This window comes from Sapajus apella, unplaced genomic scaffold (genome assembly GCF_009761245.1).
Source record: "Sapajus apella isolate SASKATOON/1434 unplaced genomic scaffold, GSC_monkey_1.0 scaffold155, whole genome shotgun sequence".
In the NCBI taxonomy this organism is placed as follows: domain Eukaryota; kingdom Metazoa; phylum Chordata; class Mammalia; order Primates; family Cebidae; genus Sapajus; species Sapajus apella.
In genome coordinates, this window is record NW_022437095.1 from 284,071 (window position 1) to 306,194 (window position 22,124).

The 22,124-nt window shown below is 43.9% G+C and overlaps 1 protein-coding gene across 7 annotated transcripts in view; it reads right to left on the reverse strand.

The window, feature by feature from the left end:
- The window catches only part of DIP2C (disco interacting protein 2 homolog C), a 183,871-nt gene that overhangs the window by 33,648 nt on the left and 128,099 nt on the right, over positions 1–22,124 (reverse strand). For all 7 annotated transcript variants that reach the window (XM_032266148.1, XM_032266146.1, XM_032266147.1 and 4 more), the window contains 2 exons: positions 11,058–11,226; positions 7,964–8,134 (listed from right to left, as the gene is read on the reverse strand). In XM_032266148.1, coding sequence (XP_032122039.1) covers positions 7,964–8,134; positions 11,058–11,226 — 340 coding nt within the window. The remainder of the gene's footprint in view (positions 1–7,963; positions 8,135–11,057; positions 11,227–22,124) is intronic.

The window sequence follows — 22,124 nt, forward strand, 5'->3', positions numbered from 1 at the left end:
CCCCTGTGGAAACTGAGGAACAAACGTATATACCAAAAAATAAGTTACTTACTGACATAAAAGTATTATACCAATTAGGTACTAAGTGCTTTTTGAACAGGTGAGTTGTATTTAAATCTCAGCTGAAGATATACAGACTCATACCCCAAATATCAGAAAACACAAAACGGCACTAATTTTAGCACTTAAGCTGATTAGTGATTATCCTTTTCAGCAATTCACACACCATAATATGAGCACAATCTAGTACTTGCACATAAGGCTACAGTTAAGTCGAAATGTGTGACAGAAGGAACCAACTCCAAAGAACTGACACTGGGCTTATCTAGTACGCTAGGTTAGCCTGAGAAGAAAAAGCTTGTGTTATATGTCTCCAGGAAAATGACATTCCTGAAATTAAAAGAGAAAATGACATACAATTTGACTACTTCTTTGCACTCCTCTTTCCAGAAGAACTTCTCTATTTGCATTAAATGTAGGGGCTATGGAAATGGAACAGGCATGGAAGAGCCAAATGTTGTACTCCGAGTCATCTCTTCAAAATGAGTAGTTAACTATGACACGTCCCTGCCCGAAGCCCTGTAACAATTTCCCACTGATCTTGGGAAAAGAAGCAGTGCATGCATCCCTCTGTCGTCCTCCCTCTCCTAGCCCTCTGAGGTTGCAGGGGCTTCAGTTCCGCTTCCCTGCCCTTCTCGTCACCGCTAACTCATCTTTGTGAACTCCAGCCAACATCGCCTTAAAGAAGCCTGGCTGGGAGCTTGGCCCTCCCTGTGCTGCACCAGACACCAGCCGCTGGATGCTGTCCTTCACATGGACTGTGGCGAATGTCCGCCTCTCCTGCACATGGGAAGGCGTACCAGGACGAGGCTCAGTTCTGCTCTTGCTGCCGTGAAATGCCTTAGACTAGGTAACAGCTGCTCACAGCTCTGGAGTCTAGGAAGTCCCAGATCAAGGCACTTGCAGAATGGATGAATATGTCCCTTTTGGCCTCTTGTATGAGGGTAGAAGTCTCATTTGTGAGGGTGCCTTTTTCATGATCTAAGCACCTTCTAAAGGCCTTATTCTACTGTGTTAGGGATTCTATTTCGACATACAAGTTTTGAGGGGACACAGACATTCCAACCTCAGCAATCATGTCATCTACAGTTCATTTGCTTTTCACGCCTTTATGGGTGCAACTGCTGTGGGTTCTTGTCCTTTCTGTCCTTTGTTCCTCCCTTCCTGCCTCCTTTTCTCATGAATAGAATATTTTTGGTATCTCATTTTACCCTCTATCAATTTTTTGCATGATTTATTGCATTCTATCTTCATATGAAAACGAAGGAATCTTGCAATGGTACATTTCCAGGGCCCTTCCTGTTCTCATCTGCGATTCCTACATATGCTATAAGCACATCAGCTGTTAATATTTTTGCTTTAAACAGTTAATACTTTTTAAACAAACAGAAAAATACTGACATGTCTACATACTGATAGATTCTAAAATGTTTTCTTGTGTTTATCCATTTTAGTATTCTTCATTTCTTCTTAAAAATTTGGGCTTCACTTTGCGATTATTTATTTTTATCCCAAGACATTCTTACCATTTCTTGTGAAACGTGTTTGCTGATGGATTCTCTAGGTTGGCTAAGTATGTGCTTTTCTCTTCCATTCTGAAGGCTCTCCTGTCGATAAGTTCTCTCAGCAGCCTGCGTGGGCAGCTCCACTGTATTCTGGCTTCCTGCACTTCTGCTGGGCGCTCAGTATCATTTTTATTATCCCCGCTATGTAGCTTTATTACACAGCTGCTTTAAGACTGACTCTGACAGTGACTTTCAGTGTTTTGAAAACAATGTGGTTTCTTCTCTTTTACTCTGCCTGGAGCTCACTGAACATCTCGAATCTTTGTGCTGATTTTTCTCTTCGTTCCTGGCCATAGGTCTTCCAGTTGTTCTCCTGCCTGTTTTCTCTCACCCACTCCTTCTGGGGCTCTGATCGCTGCAGGTAGACCACTGACGTCCCACAGGCCTCAGACACTCTGTTCCACTGTATTTTCATGCCTTTTCTCCTTGTTTTATGTTTGGGAAATTTCTGTTGATCAGACTTCCATGAACATTCAATGAGTCTTCCCTCTGCTGTGTCTACTCTCCTATTAAACCATGGGAATTTTATTTCTAATACGACAGTTTTCATTTCCAGTATTTCCATTTCAGTTTTTTCACAGTTATCTTTGTGCAACACCCCCCAACTCTTCAAAGATGTTGTATACTTTTTCAACGACTTCCTGCTCACCTATCGCAGCCACTTCAAAGCCTCTGATAATTCCAACGTGTCTCTTTTACTGACCCTTCTAGCAGCCATGTCCTCTCATAAACATGAGTTGAGTTCTCTTGCTTCTTTTAATTTCTGATTATATAACACAAATAGTGTTTTCTGAACAATGAAGACTGTGTTTAAAAGAACAGTAAAGATTAAATAACATTTACCCCCAGAATTGACAAGCCAGTGGGCAGGATCTAGATGCTGGGTCTGAGCACTGACATTGGATGTCTTCTATGCTTTACGGCTGAAGAGGTCAGCTTTCCAAACAGTGGGAGACTCTTCTCACCTACCGCTTTGCTGCCGGCTCTGTAGGTAACTGGTTGATTCTCTCTTCTCTTCAGTCTCACCTCCAGCCTTTGGAAGGCAAATATGTTACACGTGGTGAAGGGCAAGGACGCTGCAGAGGGATGTGCTATGCCCTCAACCCACCTCCATTGTTGAAGTGTGAGTGGAGTGCCCACAGTGATCCGGGCTGCCCTGAAGCGGCAAGCGTGTGGCTCTCTTGGGTGATCTGGGCTGGTCTGGAGGGGTAGGTAGTGGCTCTGTTGGGTGATCCGGGCCATCGAGGGGTAGCCAGCAGCTCTCTCGGGTGATCAAGGCTGTCCTGGAGGGGTGTGGCTCTCTCGGTGATCCAGGCTGCCCTGGAGGGGTGGCCAGCGGCTCTCCTGCTCACCTTCCAGCTCTCCAGCCCTCAGGAGCCCCTGCCTTTTGCACACTAAAGGTCCTGAGTGCCTCAGAGAAAATGGATCCACTTTTAGGGCTCCCTCTTCAGACGCCAGGGGCCTGTGGTTTTGTATTCATTAGAATACAAAGGCCTAGAAACCCCAGCTTGGTGAAACCTTGGAATGCTCATCCACCTTACAAACCAGATACTACCATTTACATTCTTTAAAAAGTTCAGAAACTTTTTCCTTTATCATTTTTTATGGTAAATTCTTCCTCCTGGCTCTTCTGCCATGGGTAAAACCACATACAGGTCTCAAATTGCCAAAGGAGCTTTCCAATGCTTATAGGTCAGGAAGCTGGCTGATGTGCAGGGTAACTAGAATATGGTTCCCATGATCTCAGCACTGCCTTCCTTAGCTGGGACAACGTGTATCAACATGCCAAGTTATTTTCCATGGGAGACTAGACTCTAGTCAAGTAAGTAGGTGTTTAATTTCTCTAATGTGAATTGTATTTACCCACAGATTGGTAGCTAAGGGAATCAGTACTTTCATGAAATGTGTGCAACATCAAGAAGTGACTATGTGATTATGTGAGATGGCACTGGACGCTCGCAGAGATTCTTTGGTAAAACCGTGTTCCTGGCCGGGTACGGTGGCTCATACCTGTAATCCCACCACTTTGGGAGGCTGAGGCAGGAGGGTCACTTGTGCCAGGGTTGTACCATAGAACAGGGAAGACTGCCTAAGACAGTGGCTTAGGAAACACTGCACGAAGGGGAGGCAGATGCTTGGGGCTGGATGGTGGGAGGACCAGAGTGCCACTGATGAAGATGATTTTTGCAAAGTAAAAACAAACCCCCAATGTATATCTGTATACCTGTAACATTTAGTGTGTCAGATATGTTTTAAAAAGTGCTTGTCCAGGTGCCAGGTCGGCACTGGTAACACTGCATGTGGCTTCCCCTTGATGCAGCACTGCTCAGTAGCACCAGTGAGGCCTTTAAGTCCTGCAGTAATAAAAATCATGAACCGCGCTGCTCTGCTTTCCCCAAAGACCAGGAGCCCTTCTGAAAGCGATGCCACTGACACGTCCTGAGCCCTGGTGCACACGGGTGAGGCTCCCCTTCTCTTGTGTACAATGTTCTTTGCTGAGTTTGCTCCCTATCTCCTGGAGCTAAAACTCTTCCCTCACTCCATCAGGTGTCTCAGATAAAACTCTTCCCTCCCTCCATCAGGCATCCCCCACCGGAGCGCACAGTCAGGAAGGCCTGCCGGGGTGCGGGGGTGCAGGGGCATGTGGGCTCCAGTGGAGAAGCCGATGCTGTTAGGACGCAGTCCATCAGCTTAGAGCAGACATGTCCCTGCTTCCACACTCGCTCGCAATGCTGCTGTTTCAAACTGAAAACTAAATTTGTCACATATTTAAATATTTAGGTACGAGGTTTGGAATTTTGGGAATATCTTAATTTTTTGTGTTTTTGATTTTTTACATCAAATGATTGTGATTATCTTGGGGAAGATGGGTTTATGAGTGTCACTTATTTATAAGCTAATGTATCTATCCTGATTTTGTTTTCTAAAGTAAATATTTTTTTATAAAGAAAAATAAATCCAATGTATACAAAATTCAAAAACACTTCAGGCTTTCCTTATCACCACTCATAAGAGCTCAGTGTGGTTTGTACATCTGACGTATCAGGCATGTCCTGTGTGCTGGGCTCTGGGGAGCTGAGGAGTGAGAAGCTGGTTCTGTCTCTGGATCCAGGGCTTCTCCCGCTCTGCTTGCTGTCACCATCATGTTTAATTCTGCAAAATTTTTAGAAAATGAATGTTTCCAAAGACCAGCTCTGCCTGAAGCCTTTGCGCTTACTGCTGCCTTCACTGGACTTCTGCACGGCTTCAGCCCTTCGCTGTGCTCTGCTGAAGCGTTCCCGACCGCCTGCCCCCAGGATGTCCCCCTGTGCTCATGGCACTCCAGCTTCTCACTGCCTACTTGTACTAAGAATTACTCACTTCCTGAAAAAATTATCTACATGCTTACCAGCCATCTCACTGACTATGAGAAATGTTTGATCGTGGCACAAACTTTGTCATAAATTTCTTTTTTTTTTTTGTTTTTTTTTTGTTTTTTTTTTTTGAGACGGAGTTTTGCTGTTGTTGCCCAGGCTGGAGTGCAATGGCACGATCTCGGCTCACTGCAACCTCCGCCTCCTGGGTTCAAGCAATTCTCCTGCCTCAGCCTCCCGAGTAGCTGGGACTACAGGCAGGCACCATCATGCCCAGCTAATTTTTGTATTTTTAGTAGAGACGAGGTTTCACCTTGGTGACCAGGATGGTCTCGATCTCTTGACCTCGTGATCCACCCGCCTCGGCCTCCCAAAGTGCTGGGATTACAGGCTTGAGCCACCGCACCCGGCCCCATAAATTTCTTTGTAGTAAAATTTGACCTAGGCTGACATGAGCCCCTTCACACCTGGGTCTACTGCCCTCCTTGCTGCAGGAACACTGCCACATGTGATACTGAGCTGTGGCATCATGCATGGCATCTGTGCATGTCACCTTTCACAAAGCCAGTAAGCCTAATTCTGAGGCACACCTGCCATCAAAGGTTCTGGCAAGGGGAGTAAGCGTGCACTACTTTGTACACAAATTTAATTTCCCCCTGCTAGTAGACACGTTGATACTTCCAACTATTTTCCAATACTATTCAGACAAGGAAACGCTGACTGAAAGGAGCTGTGAATAGGGCGCATAAGTAGAAAACTGAACATGTACAAAAATGCTTAAAGATACTGCCAAGATTGCAAAATAGCACCATGACCCATGATTAGCAATACTGCATTTTGATTTAGTGGTCATATTGATGAAACTGTCTTCTGTACAAGAACATACTTACTGCTATTTGCTACTCAGAATACAGAAGGGTCCTCAACATTCTCACAGCACACATTCATTCAACATCCACCATGTGTCTGGCCCCGCCCCAGTGCCGAGGAAAGGACGGTGGCACGCTGCAGACGCCTCACAGCAAATACCCGCACTCAAACTCTGCTCTTCACTCTGGCCCTTTCCCTCACAGCAAACACCCACACGCCAACTCTGTTCTTCATTCTGTCCTTGCGTCAAACACCCGCACCCCAACTCTGTTCTTCACTCCGTCCCTTTTCCACGCTTTTTTTCTTTCACCTCCATGTTTTGGTTCGTCTTTAGTATATTTTATCTTCTTCTACTGTGCATACTCCTTCCTTGTAAACCATGTGAAAACATTTTTGGATCGAGGTGGATAGAAATAAAGGAAAAATAAAGAGGAAAATAAATTTATGTACTCTGTCAGGGGCATCATATAAGTGCTGCACAATAGGTTGTAGAGCTCTGTTAGCTGTTGGGGTGCACAGTGCCAAGTGTTAGTCAGCACTGAAGCAACTGCTCTCTCCTTTGACCCCCGCCCCAGCATTTTAAGAGACAAGGCCAGAAGCAGCAGCCTTGCGCTGCCAGTGCCCATCACTCATAAATCAAGGGTTTGCTCTTGCCCGAGGGTCCCCGTGGCTGGGGGGCCGAGGCAAATGGGACATCACACTATTGCTGAACTCATTTATGAGGCAGATTTCTGCATTTCCTATTTCCCCAATGGGATAGATGGCGATAAGCGTTTATGAGGAACAGAAAACGGTGAAAAGGGAGAGAAAACTTCAATGTTTTAAGAACTAGTTTGGTGAGATAAATCTAATTCTTAAGATGACCTCTTAGAAGAGGTTAATTTTAATCACAGGACAAGGTTTACCTGACTCTTGAGAGAAATCTGGCAATTTATAATTTCTTAAAAATGGAGCTATTGTAATAATTAAAAGAGAAGGAAAACAGAAACAAGGAACACCACATATAGGAGGAAAAAAAAAAAAAAAGGCCAGGTGTGGTGGCTCATGTCTGTAATCCTAGCACTTTGGGACGCCAAGGCAGACAGATCGTTAAGCTCTGGAGTTCAAGACCAGCCTGGGTGACATGATGAAACCCCATCTCTACAAAAAATAGGAAAATTAGTCAGGTGTAGTGGTGAGCACCTGTAGTCCCAGCTACTTGAGAGGATGAGGTGGGAGGATCGCTTGAGCCTGGGGGTGGGGGAAGAGGCTGCAGTGTGCCAAGATTACATCACTGCACTCAAGCCTGGGTGACAGAGTCATACCCTGTCTCAAAAAAGAAAAAGAAAATTAAATAAAGCTTTTTGTAGCTACTTTTTCTGAAGTGATCTCGGGAAGAGAGGAGGTTCCCTCCTCTGACCCAGTGGCCAACTCCAAGCACCTAGACAGGCACAAAAAGGGCGGAAAGAACCTTTGGAGGCTCACCCAGCAGCAACTTGAGCAATCACTCTGGGATCGCAAGTAGGACGGGGGTGGGCAGAGAGGGAGGCGGATGTGATGGCACCAGCCATTTGCCTCAGCAGCACCTGCTGAGAAGGAAGCCCTTATTCTTCCAGGAGCCAAATCTGCAGCTCTGCCTGGGGCTGGCCAGCCACTCCTAATGTGGCCTTACTAGAGCATCCTCACTTACACCTGCTTCACAGAAATGCAGCTTTGCTGTTTCTAAACTGCTACTGCAGCAGAAATCCCAGAACCTGCTCAACATAAGTAATTCCTACAGACTGTCCACATACATGAGACGAAGTACTTCAAGAGACAGGTTCCTCAATCTGTCTAGTACCTAAACCTTAACAAGTCTGACAGCAGGGGTCTGGACAAACTACTCCTCCGGTCATAAAAATTAAAATGTTCTAGGACAGAGTAAGTGCTATGAATGCTTGTTATGAATAATGGATATGAACGCAGACTGTAGTTAAAAAAAAACAGAGATGTGCACCAATCGCAAGCATGACTGAAAGATCTCTTCTGAAAGCAGCTAAGCATCAGCTGAGGGAGACAGGTGGAGACAGTCTGTGCTGTGCCCGCCCCCTGAAGCCACTCTGTCGACTCAGTGCCTGTGATGGCGGCGAATCTCACCTGCAAGCAAATCGCCAGGTTCACCCTGCAGCCAAAGGAGGTGCTGACAGCTCGCGGGTGAAGGCCCAGGTCCTTAAACAGCTTTGAGAACGACTGTGTGAGTGCAATCCGAGGCCGCTCTTCTGCCACGACCACACAGGTCCTCACTCGGGACAAGTCCAGCCCTCGAGCCTGGAGATAACAACAGAGAAACTGAGTCAGCCCCCATGTGCTGAGCTTGGAGTGAGCCAGACATTCATTCACTCGGATCCCTGCATAAACACTGGAAAACTCAACACAGCTATACAACCTGTGTCCACTTCGTTAACAAATCCAGGGTGCTGGTGAAAAAAACATTCACACAGCTTATTGAAATGATTAAGAACGAAATTATAAACATGCTTCAAACAGCCACCTGGAGCCACATAACTGTGATGAGGAGAAAGGTTGAGGAAAAGCAGCTTCCTGGATGAGACGACTGAAAGCAGTTTGGGAAAGGAGAGGCATCTGATACATTCTTGTGGGCATGGGTGTACAAGAACACACACTGGAGAGAAACAGGAAAAAGCTACGTATTTTAAACAGATGGGGTCTTGCTATATTGCCCAGGCTGCAGCTGAACTCCTGGGCTCAAGAGACCCTCCTGCTTGGCCTCCCAAGTAGCTGAGACTACAGGCATGTACCAACCACCACACCCAGCATGAAAACCTACATTTTAATATATAGGAATATAAAACTAAATTTTTTAGACGACTTCATATAGACAGTGCTCCATTTATGTCCCATTACACTGAGAAGGTCACAGATAAATTCTCACTCTCAAGCGTGTCTGTTTCTACAGTAGGCATAAGATTAAGAACATCTCTCAGCTTCCACACCAAATTTAGTCAGCTGAGCACAACAGCAAAACTCATACAGGGATTTCAAGGAGTTAAGCACAGCTTGCTCTGTGGTAAAACCTGGCTCTGCCTGGGCCAAGTGGAAGGAAAAGCAGCTAGCAATAGGCTCGTGAATGTGAAGGTGAACCGTGAATGACCATGTCTTGGAGTGGAAACCAGAGCTACTAAGAGGGCAACCACCAAAACCGCAACTGTCAGGTCCTTGGAGACCTTTCAAGGTAGCCTTGGCATGCGGACAACTGATAAGGATCCTGATGAGGAGACACAGCTCTAGCTTTGCATTTGCTCTCAGTGCACAGACATGACTGCACACACAGAGTTAACCAGGAAAAACTCAAGCTGCGTAATTCAAATTACATACTCACACGTGTGCATGTCTGAGAGGCAGAGCCGCATGCAGCTGCAACAGCAGGTCTGAAGCCAGAGATTCTAAATTTGGCTCCAGGTTCATTCAAGGTAAGAAGCTGGAAAGGTAGCTTAATTTCTCTGTGGCATAACTTTCCTCATCTTTAAAATGGAGACAATAATGGCTCCTATTTCAGAGAGCTATTGTGAGCATTAAATGAATATATAAAATGCTTAGTGACTCTCAACTATGTCATTACTATTTTATTGTGGTTATTTATACACGTGCCTACAGGAAGTTCATGAAAATGTACTCACTTTCTAATACAATACAGGTGAACATGAATAATATTTTGTAACTTTTTCCTATATAAATACAAAACTTAAAATGACTGCACAATTATTTATGTTACATGAAGTTATCTTGCATTTTGCTTTTCTGATCAAGCCTAACGCATCAGGAAGACAAAATGCAGGACAGATAAATGTACCGCTGAGCTATTTATCTGTGTAGATGACACAAACACAAATACAATCTATGTATATACAAAGACATACATACATCCAAACAGTACACAGTCAGCACTGAAATCTAATCAAAACTGGTCATATGATTATTCCCTCTTATGATTATTCCCCTTAGTTACTTGGAGCTAAGGACTACTTAATTTACTATGAAGATACACCTGTCAAAATGTCCTTGGTTTAAATGAAGGGAAATGCTACTAATCTTACATAATGGCAATTATTAAAAAACAAAACACAACACTGTTAATCATAGAACAAATTTAGCTCAGGGTCCAGACCTACAAATCAGGGTCTCCAGAGAAAAATAAATGAGTGGTTAAATTCAAATCTACCTTCTTAAACACCAATATCAGATAAAGATAACACCACCTAAGAGCTTCTAAACACTGAACACTTCAGAACACCGAATCCACCAAACAAACAAACCAAAAAACAAATTCAGGATCTTTCAAGTAGACCCAGTGGAATGACAGACATTGAAAGAATTTTACATTCTGGCTCGTTGCTGTCTGTGGTTGTGGGGAAATATTCACGTTAAAAACATTTTCATGCTTTGACAGGTGGCTCATGCCTGTAAACCCAGCACTTTGGGAAGCAGAGGCAGAGGCGGGTGGATCAGCTGAGGTCGGGAGTTCAAGACCAGCCCGACCAACATGGAAAAACCCTGTCTCTACTAAAATTACAAAATTAGCTGGGCGTGGTGGTGCATGCCTGCAATCCCAGCTATTCTGGAGACTGAGGCAGGAAAATCACTTGAACCTGGGAGGCAGAGTTTGTGGTAAGCCGAGATCGTGCCATTGCAATCCAGCCTGGGCAACGGGAGCAAAACTCCATCTTGGGGAAGAAAAAAAAAAAAAACTATTTTCATGTCTGGGTGCGGTGGCTCATGCCTGTAATCCCAGTACTTTGGGAGGCCAAGGCAGGTGGATCATGAGGTCAGGAGTTCAAGACAAGCCTGGCCAACATGGCGAAACCCTGTCTCTACTTAAAAAAAATACAGAGTTAGCTGGGCACGGTGGCGCATGCCTGTAATCCCAGCTACTTGGGAGGCTGAAGCAGGAGAATTGCTGGAATCAGGACCCAGGAGGCGGAGGTTGCAGTGAGCCGAGATCGCACCACTGCACTCCAGCCTGGGCTACAGAGCGAGACTCCATCTCAAAAAAAAAAAAAAAAAAAAAAAAAAATTAGTATGAAGGCAGTTTGTAAGCTTCAGGTGACGTTAGAATAAACCTAAGCTTTTTTTTTTGAGGATTGTTTTAAATTCACCAAATCACAGATGTGCCTTCTTAGAAATGAGTCCCTGTAGGCTTGCGGGGCGCTGAGCTGCCAAGGGAGCTGCTTACCTTGAGGGACTCTGTTTGTGAGCCCAGCCCCTTGGTGCACAGCTCCATCACGGAGTAGGAGCAAAATGTGTCTCGGACTTTGTACTGACTCACGGCAAGAAGCCACAAGGCAGGGTTGGTTTCCAGCTCAGAGGGTGGGATCAGGATGGACTGGTGCCCAGAATACACACTGCAGAGAAAGAAGAGGCTGTCAGGGCGGGAGCTCAGCAGCGCTGGAGGCTCAGGGCAGTACTGACTCCGAGGAAAAGGAGGACTTGGAACAGCCCGTGCTGCCATTTGTAGATGGGGACAGTAAAACCAACACTGCAAATTGCAACATGAAAGCATTCTGAAAAGCAAGTATGTACTAGAGAATCATGAGGCAATTACTACCACTATGAACACACAAGACATCTAAATGCTGTGATGCTGTTACATCTCTCAGACCTGCTGCATTAGCAAACTGGATCCTCTTTCTTAGTAGAAAACATAGGGATCAAATTTTTGCAAAAAAAATGTCTAACTTCGGAACAGAAGCTAGCAAACCACAGACACTGCCTGTTTTTGTAAATAAAGTTTTATTGGAACAGGGCCACCACCACTCGTTTAAATATTGTCTCCAGCAGCTTTGAGCTGAGTGGTTGGACAAAGACCACAGAACCTAAAATATTTACCCAACAGCAATTTAAGGAAGAGTAGGCCTATACCTGGCTTAGAAAACAGATAGCTAGGGTGAAAAAATACAATTATGATAATTAAGGTCACCCAATCTTTTTAAGTTTGGATTTTTACTTAAAAATCATCCCAACAAATCACCAAACAAAAGAAATGAGGAAAATATAACCATTCTTTAATTTTACCTTCATACTAGAGAACAGATTTAGAAACATGAAGAACTAATAGGTTACATATTTCAATTCATCATCAACTGATGGGGTAAGTGTGGATTTAACAAACAACTTGTCAAAACTACATTTTTAATGGTTTTAATTTTTTGGTTTACTACTGTGAATTCACATTAATAGATATCATACATTAAAATGTCCTAGATACATCACATTCTAAGATACAAAATTTAATTAATGAGAATGTTCTGTTGCCCAGGCTAGAGTACAGTGGTATAATCATAGCTCTACTGTAACCTCAAATTCTTGGGCTCCAGCCATCCTCCTGCCTCCCCTGAGTAGGTAGGTCCACAGGTGTGCACCACCATGTCTGACCTTTTTTTTTTTTTTTTTTTTTCCAGTGGTAGGATCTCAATATGTTGCTCAGGCTCATCTTGAACTTCTGGGTTCAAGTAATCCTATCTTGTTCCTGCTATGGCCATGTAAGATGTGCTTGGGCCTCCCAAAGTGTTGGGATCACAGGCATGAGCCACCATGCCCAATCTACACAATTTTTTTTTTGAGACAGAGTCTGACTCTGTCGCCCAGACTACAGTGCGGTAGCATGATCTTGGCTCACTGTTACCTCTGCCTTTGAGCTGAAGTCATCCTTCCACCTCAACCCCCAGGTAGCTGGGAGTATAGGTGTACACACCACTTGGGCTGGAAAATTTTTGGTCCTTTTTGCCTTTTTTGTTTTTATTTGGTAGAGACAGGGTTTCATCATGTTGCTCAGACTGGTCTCAAACTTCTGGTTTCAAGTGCTCCTTCTGTCTTGGCCTCCCAAAGTGCTAGGATTACAGGCATGAGCCACCACGAGAGGCCTACACAAAATTTCATCAATGAAATAGCACTATGGTTAACAAGTTAGGTCTTGTTAACCACTATGCCATAATACCAAAGCCAGTTCTTTAATTCGGCCATTCTCATTTAAAAATTTTCCCAATTGTTCATAACCAGTTAAAGAAATGTAAGGAAATTAAGTTGACTAACAAAATATATTTCAAACAGGACCCTTAGCATGAAAAACTACTCTTTCGCAAATGTGACAAAGCTGTTTTGGGGCAAGTTTCCGTTTCTTTCTTCATTCTCTATCACAAAGCTTTATTTATTTTTGTCAAAAGGAAACACAGTCAGCCCTCTGTATCTGTGAACTCCCCATCTGTGGCTTCAACCATGAATCAAAGATATTTATGAAAAAAAACTGCATCTATACCTAACTTGCAGACTTTTTTATCATTATTGACTGAACAATGTAATACAACTTTTTACATAGCATTTACATTGTATGAGGTACAAGTAATCCAGAAATTATTTAAAATATAAGAAAGGAAGTGTACAGGTGATTTGCAAACACTATGCCATTTTGTATCAGGGATTTGACCACCCCCGCTTTCTGGTATCCGCAGGGGTCCCAGAACCTGTCTCCTCCATTGACACTGAGGGACAGCTGTAAACAATGACCTTTTCAAGGGTTTAATCATTTGAGGTCAGGGTTAGGCACGTAAGGGGCGAATATCAGGCCTCGAATTATTACTCTGTTGTAAGTTGGCCATTTTGCTTTAGTTTTAAAAATTTTATCTTGGTAAAATATATGTAACATAAAGTTTACCATATTAACCACTTCTTTCTTCTGTGACCAAGTCTCACTTTGTCACTCATGCTAGAGTGCAGTGGTGTGATCACAGGTCACTGCAGCCCTGACCTCCTGGACTTAAGTGATCCTCCCATCTCCCACGTATCTGGGACTACAGGCACATACCACCGTGACTGGCTAAATTTTTTGTGGAGGGGGGGAGGTGGGGATTCACTATGTTGCCCAGACTGGTCTGGAACTCCTAGATTTAAGCAATCCTCCTGCCTCGGACTCCCAAAGTCACTGTAGCCATTCCTAAGTATTTCTTGAAGTGGCTTTCTCAAAAATATACATCAGCATTAATGATTTGCTTGGTCAGAACTGTCAGCATACAAATGGGCTTGGATACCCAATGTGAATTCCTGGCTGAAGAATTTCAAACATACCTGTGAAAACATCTCCTTCCTCATCCTCATAAGTAAGAAGTCAACATTTAGAAAAAATTGTAAGTCTTGACAGCAGAAACAAATAGAAAACCCAACTCATGATTTCCTACTTGCCCTTACCTCGCTCAATATGACAAATGTTGATTAGTTGCTATATTAGCCAAAATTGATTTTTTGGCACTGACAATAAATACTACTATGGACAAGACAAACTTACTTAATAGCAGATTGTTTACTCTGAAGACATTATTTTCTGATAATATTTGGAAATTGAGCTGTTGTTCCTTAGATCTTAACTTCTAAAAGAATAATTAAAAATAGACATTTTAGTAAGTAGTATAAATTTGCACATTAGCAATTTGACCATTTTAGATTACTAACCTGACAAAACATACCAACAACTGAAAACTCTCCCAACTTGAGCATTCAACAGGACAGTTTCACCTCACCTGGGGGTCCCTGGTTGAGCCCCTCTGCCAGCACACATGACATCTAGCCCAGGGTCCCCCTACACACTTTAGCTACTGCAATGAAGCGCTTTAATTCTTTTTTCGTTTCGAGACACAGTCTCACTCTGTCACCCAGGCTGGAATGCAGTGGTGCGATCTTGGCTCAATGCAACTTCCGCCTCCAGGGTTCAAGCGATTCTCCTGTGGTGTTACTTCTGAAGCCTCTATTCTGTTCCATTGGTCATATATCTGTTTTGGTACCAGCTCCATGCTGTTTTGATCACTGTAGCCTTGTAGTATACTTTGAGGTCAGGTAGGACGATGCCTCTGGCTTTGTTCTTTTTGCTTCGGATTGTCTTGGCTATGCAGGCTCTTTTTCGGTTCCACAAGAAATTTAAGATAGTTTTTTCCAATTCTGTGAAGAAAGTCAATGGTAGCTTGATGGGGATAGCATTGAATCTATAAATTACTTTGGGCAATATGGCCATTTTCATGATATTGATTCTTCCTAATGAGCATGGGATGTTTTTCCATCTGTTTGTGCCCTCTCTTATTTCACTGAGCAGTGATTTGTAGTTCTCCTTGAAGAGGTCCTTTACATCACTCCTAAGTTGTATTCCTAGGTATTTTATTCTCTTTGTAGCAATTGTGAATGAGAATTCACTCATGATTTGGCTGTCTGTTTGCCTGTTATTGGTGTATAGGAATGCATGCGATTTTTGCACATTGATTTTGTACCCTGAGACTTAGCTGAAGTTGCTTATCAGCTTAAGGAGATTTTGGACTGAGACAATGGGGTCTTCTAAATATACAATCATGTCTTCTGCAAAAAGAGACAATTTGATTTCTTTTTTTCCTAATTGAATACCCTTTCTTTCTCTTGCCTGATTGCCCTGGCCAGAACTTCCAATACTATGTTGTATGGGAGTGCTAAGAGAGGGTATCCTTGTCTTGCACCAGTTTTCAAACGGAATGCATCTGGTTTTTGCCCATTCAGTATATTTGCTGTGGGTCTGTCATAGACAGCTCTTATTATTTTGAGATACTTTCCATCAGTACCTAGTTTATTGAGAGTCTTTAGCATAAAGGACTGTTGAATTTGGTCTAAGGCCGCCTCTGCATCTATTGAGATAATCGTGATTTTTGTCTTTGGTTCTGTTTATGTGATGGATTATGTTTATTGATTGGTATATATTGAACAAGACTTGCATCCGGGGGATGAAGCTGACTTGGTCATGGTGGATAAGCTTTTTGACGCGCTGTTAGAATCGGTTTGTCAGTATTTTATCAAGGATTTTCGCATTGATGTTCATCAGGGATACTGGCCTGAAAGTTTCTTTTGTTGTTGTGTCTCTCCCAGATTTTGGTATCAGGGCGATGCTGGCCTCATAAAATGAGTCAGAGAGTATTCCCTCTTTTTCTATTGTTTGGAATAGTTTCACAAGTAATGGTAACAGTTCTTTGTACCTCTGGTGCAATTCAGCTGTGAACTCATCTGGTCCTGGAGTTTTTTTTTTTTTTTTTTTTGAGACGGAGTTTCACTCTTGTTACCCAGGCTGGAGTGCAATGGCGCGATCTCGGCTCACTGCAACCTCCGCCTCCCGGGTTCAGGCAATTTTCCTGCCTCAACCTCCTGAGTAGCTGGGATTACAGGCATGCACCACCATGCCCAGCTAATGTTTTGCATTTTTAGTAGAGACGGGGTTTCACCATGTTGACCAGGATGGTCTCGATCTCTTGACCTCACGATCCACCCGCCTCGGCCTCCCAAAGTGCTGGGATTACAGGCTTGAGCCACCGCGCCTGGCCGGTCCTGGAGTTTTTTTGGTTGGCAGGCTATTAATTACTGCCTCAACTTCAGACCTTGTTATTGGTTTGTTCAGGGATTCAACTTCTTCCTGGTTTAGTCTTGGGAGGGTGTAAGTGTCCAGGAATTTATCCATTTCATCTAGATTTTTCTGGTTTATTTGCATAGAGGTGTTTGTAGTATTCTGATGGTAGTGTGCATTTCTGTGGGATCGGTGGTGACATCCCCTTTATCAATTTTTTTAATTGCATCTATGTGATTCTTCTCTCTTTTCTTCTTTAATAGTGTGGCTAGGGCATGATGGTGCACGCCTGTAATCCCAGCTACTGAGGAGCCTGAGGCAGGAGAATCGCTTGAACCAAGGAGGCGGAGGTTGTGATGAGTTGAGATTGTGCCATTGCACTCCAGCCTGGGCAGCAAGAGCGAAACTCCATCTAACAAAAAATAGTCTGGCTAGCAGTCTATTTTGTTGATCTTTTTGAAAAATCAGCTCCTGGATTCATCAATTTTTTGAAGGGTTTTTTGTCTATCTCCTTCATTTCTGCTCTGATCTTAGTTATTTCTTGTCTTCTGCTAAATTTTGAATTTGTTTGCTCTTGCTTCTCTAGTTCTTTTAATTGTGACATTAGGGTGTTAATTTTAGATCCTTCCTGCTTTCTCTTGTGGGCATTCAGTGCTGTGAATTTCCCCCTTCACACTGCTTTAAATGTGTCCCAGAGATTCTGGTACTTTGTTTCTTCGTTCTCATTGATTCCAAAGGACATCTTTATTTCTGCCTTCATTTCGTTATTTATCCAGTAGTCGTTCAGAAGCAGGTTGTTCAGTTCCCATGTAGTTGTGCAGTTTTGACTGAGTTTCTTAATCCTGAGTTCTAATTTGATTGCACTGGAGTCTGAGAGACTGTTATGATTTCCATTTATTTGTACTTGCTGAGAAGTATTTTACTTCCAATTATGTCGTCAATTTTAGAGTAAGTGCGATGTGGGGCCGAGAAGAATGTATATTCTGTGGACTTGGGTTGGAGAGTTCTGTAGATGTCTATTAGTTCTGCTTGGTCTAGAGCTGAGTGTAAGTCCTAGATATCCCTGTTAATTCTGTGTCTCACTGATCTAATACGGACAGTGGGTGTTAAAGTCTTGCACTATTATTGTGTGAGTCTAAGTCTCTTTGTAGGTCTCCAAGAATTTGCTTCACCAGTCTGGGTACTCCTGTATTGGGTGCATATACATTTAGGATAGTTAGTTCTTCCTGTTGCATCCCCTTACCATTATGTAATGTTCTTGTCTCTTTTGATCTTTGTTGGTTTAAAGTCTGTTTTATCAGAGACTAGGATTGTGACCCCTGCTTTTTTTGGCTTTCCATTTGCTTGATAAATCTTCCTCCATCCATTTATTTTGAGCCTATTTGTTTCTTTGCATGTGAGATGTGTCTCCAGAATACAGCACATCAATGGGTTGTGACCTTTTTTTTTTTTTTTTTTTTTTTTTTTGAGACAGAGTCTCACTGTGTCACCAGGCTGGAGTGTAATGGCATGATCGTGGATTGCTACAACTTCCGCCTTCCAGGTTCAAGTGAGTCTCCTGCCTCAGACTCCCGAGTAGCTGGGACTACAGGCATGCACCACCACGCCCAGCTAATTTTTGTATTTTTAGTAGAGACAGGGTTTCACTATGTTGACCAGGATGGTCTCGATCTCTTGACCTCGTGATCCACCCGCCTCGGCCTCCCAAAGTGCTGGGATTACAGGCATGAGCCACCGACCCCGGCCTTGGGTCTTGCCTATCCAATTTGCCAGTCTGTGTCTTTTAATTGGGGCATTTAGCCCATTTACATTTAAGGTTATTATTGTTATATATGAATTTTATCCTGCCATTATGATGCTAGCTGGTTATTTTGCCCGTTAGTTGATGCCATTTCTTCCTAGCATTGCTGTTCTTTACATTTGGTATGTTTTTGCAGTGGCTGGTACCGGTTGTTCCTTTACATGTTTTGTGCTTTCTTCAAGAGCACTTGTAAGGCAGGCCTGGTAGTGACAAAATCACCCAGCATTTGCTTATCTGTAAAGGATTTTATTTTCTCCTTCACTTATGAAGCTTAGTTTGGGCTGAAATGAAATTCTTGTTGAAATTCTTTTCTGTAAGAATGTTAAATATTGGCTCCCACTCTCTTCTGGCTTGTAGAGTTTTCTGCTGAGAGATCCACTGTTTGTCAAATGGTTTTCACTTTGTGGGTAACCCAGCCTTTCTCTCTGGCTGCCCTTAACACTTTTTCCTTCATTTCAAGCTTGGTGAAATCTGATGATTACATGTCTTGGGGTTGTTCTTCTCGAGAAGTATCTTTGTGGTGTTCTCTGTATTTCCTGAATTTGAATGTTGGCCTGCCTTGCTAGGTTGGGGAAGTTCTCCTGGATAACATCCTGAAGAGTGTTTTCCAACCTGGTTTCATTCTCCCTGTCACTTTCAGGTACACTGATCAAATGTAGATTTGGTCTTTTCACATAATCCCATACTTCTTGGAGGCTTTTTTCATTTCTTTTCACTCCTTTTTCTCTAATCTTGCCTTCTCACTTTATTCATTGAGTTGATATTCAATCTCTAATATCCTGCTTGACCAGTTCGGCTACTGAAACTTGTGTATGGTTCACAAAGTTCTTGTGCTGTGTTTTTCAGCTCCATCAGGTCGTTTATGTTCTTCTCTGAACTGGTTATTCTAGTTGGCATTTCATCTAACCTTTTTTCAAGGTTCTTAGCTTCCTTTCATTTGGTTAGAACATGCTCCTTTACCTTGGAGAAGTTTATTACCACCCACCTTCTGAAGCCTGCTCCTGTCAATTCATCAGACTCATTCTCCATCCAGTTTTGTTCCCTTACTGGCGAAGAGTTGTGATACCTTGGAGGAGAAGAGGTATTCTGGTTTTTGGAATTTTCAGCGTTTTTGCAATGGTTTCTCTCCATCTTTGTGGATTTATCTACCTTTGGCCTGTGAAGTTAGTGACCTTTGGATGGGGTCTGAGTGGATGTACTTTCTGTTGATGTTGAAACTATTCCTATTTGTTAGTTTTCCTTCTAACCGTCAGGTCCCTCTGCTGCAGGTCTGCTGGAGTTTGCTGGAGGTCCACTCCAGACCCTGCTTGCCTGGATATCACCAGTGGAGGCTGCAGAACAGCAAAGATTGCTGCCTGTTCCTTCCTCTAGTAACTTCATCCCACAGAGGTATCTGCCAGATGCCAGCCAGAGCTCTCCTGTATGAGGTATCTGTCAGTCCCTGCTTGGACGTGTTTCCCAGTCAGGCTACACAGGGGTCAGGAAGCCACTTGAGGAGGCAGTCTGTCCATTATCAGAGTTTGAACGCTGTGCTGTGAGGTCTGCTGCCCTCTTTAGAGATGCCAAGGAGGGAAGTTTAAGTCTGCTGAAGCTGTGTCCACAACCACCCCTTCTCCCAGGTACTCTGTCCCAAGAAGGTGGGGGCTTTATTTATAAGGCCCTGATGGTCTGCTGCCTTTTTTCAGAGATGCCCTGCCCAACGAGAAGGGAATCTAGTGAAACAGTCTGCCTGTAGCAGCCTTGCCGAGCTGTGGTGGGCCAGCCCAGTTCAAACTTCCTGGTGGCTTTGTTTACACGGTAAGGTTAAAACTGCCTACTCCAGCCTCAGCAATGGCGGACGCACCTCCCTCCATCTAGCTCCAGCATCCCAGGTCAAGCTCAGGCTGCTGTGCTGGCTGCGAGAATTTCAAGCCAATGGAGGATCTTAGCTTGCTGGTGTCTGTGAGGGTGGGACACGCCAAGTCAGACCACTTGGCTCCTTGGCTTCAGCCCCGTTTGTGATTATTTGAAAGTTTTAAGTGACACACATAATGTATGTGTCCTCATCCTAAAGCTTTCTTCTGCCATAAAGTAGAGGATTGTTCATCCGAAAATCATGAATGGGAGTGAGCAGTTCTGTCTCACTGGTGTTCCAGGCACCAATGGAGTATGAAAAAAACAAAAATAACTACCGCAGCTACCTTGGTGTCTGCCCAAATGGCCTCCCAGTTTTGTGCTGGAAACCAGGGCCCTGGAGTTGCAGGTACCAGCGGGAATATCTTGGTCTGCCGGATGTGAAGACTGTGGGAAAAGCACAGTAACTGGGCGGGAGTACAAGAAACAGTCCTAATGGCTTCCCTTGGCTGGGAGAGGGCGTTCCCCAGGCCCTTGCGCTTCCCACATGAGGCACGCCCCACCCTGCTTCAGCTCACCCTCTTTGGGCTGCACCCACTGTCCAACCAGTCCAGTAAGATGAACCAGGTACCTCAGTTGGAAATGCAGAAATCACCGCCTTTTGCATCAATCTCATTGGGAGCTGCATGCAGAGCTGTTCCTATTCGGCCATCTTGGAAACTCCCCCACCATCTTTCTAAGTATATTTCCTCCCTAAACAACGTAGCCATCAAAATCGGAAAACCAACATTCCTTCTATCCCAGCTCAGGCCCTGTTCCAGTTTCTCCAGCTGTCCCCGATTACATACTCTGTAGCAAAAGGGTCCTGTTTGCACAGGCACGCTGCGAGCAAGTGGTTAGCTCTCAGCCTCCCTCTGCCCAGAGCGAGTTTCTGGGTGTTTCACAACTCTCACAACAGCAGGCTGTGTGAAGTAATTCTAGGCAGGTGCACTGTCCAGTCCCCTAACTTACGTGGCCGATGTTTCCACATGGGGAGATCCAGGGCAGGCATATTTGGCAGGAGTATTGTGGGAGCGACACTGCTTTCCTCATCTCACACCACGTGCTGCAGGCTTCACCATCACTGAGGTTGCTTGGACCACCTGGTTCAGGCTTTTCCACTGTGAAGCCTCTTTTCTCTAACTATTTTGTGGATGGCTACTATATAAATCCTCACTTTTCATCAAGCTTTGAATTTGTTCATCTATTTGTATCTGAATAGTTGGAAAATTTCCTATTTTACCCAAAGTGTTACAATCTGTTTCAATCTTTATTTCTTGAGACAGGGTCTTGTTCTGTCACCCAGGCTAGAGTGCCGTGGCGTGATCTCAGCTCAATGAAACCTCAACCTCCCAGGCTCAAGTGATTCTCCACCTCAGCCTCCCAAGTAGTTGGGACTGCAGGCACACACCACTACGCCTGGCTAATTTAAAAAAATTGGTTTTGGAGGCTGCGTGTGGTGGTTTATGCCTGTTATTCCTACACTTTGGGAGGCTGAGGTGGGAGGGTGGCTAGAACCCAGGAGTTCAAGACGAGCCTGGGCAACATGGCAAGACCCTATCTCTATAAAAAGTATAAAAATTAGCACTCCTGTAGTCCCAGGATAACAATGCTTTGGTGAAGGATGGGTCCATGTATGATGGTGGTCTCATGAGACTATTATGAAGCTGAAAAATTTCTACTGCCTATAGACATTGCAGCATACCACATTACTCACATTTGTGGTGATACTGGTCTAAACAAACCCATACCACCAGTCATATAAAAGCACAGGACGTACAATCACATCTTCAGTTCTGTTCATGTGATGAACCACATTTATTGACATGTATATGATACAACCTTGCGTCTTGGGAATGAAGCCTACTTGGGGATAGATTAGCTTTTTGATGGGCACATACAGTTATGTACACAACCTAATACTTAACCATGAGGATAAACAACTGTGTTACTGGTTTATGAATTTACTGTATTTTTTATTATTTTACAGCATACTACTACTTATAAAAAAGAAAGTTAATTGTAGAACACCCCTGGCAGGTCCTTCAAGAGGGTATTCCAGAAGAAGGTATTGTTATCCTTGGAGGTGACAGCTCCATGCCCATACTGACCCGAAAATGCTCCAGTGGGACAAGATGTGGAGGAGAAGGTAGTGACACTGAACACTCTGGCCCTGTGGAGGCCTAAGCAGCTGTGTGTGTGTGTGTGTGTGTGTGTGTGTGTGTGTGTGT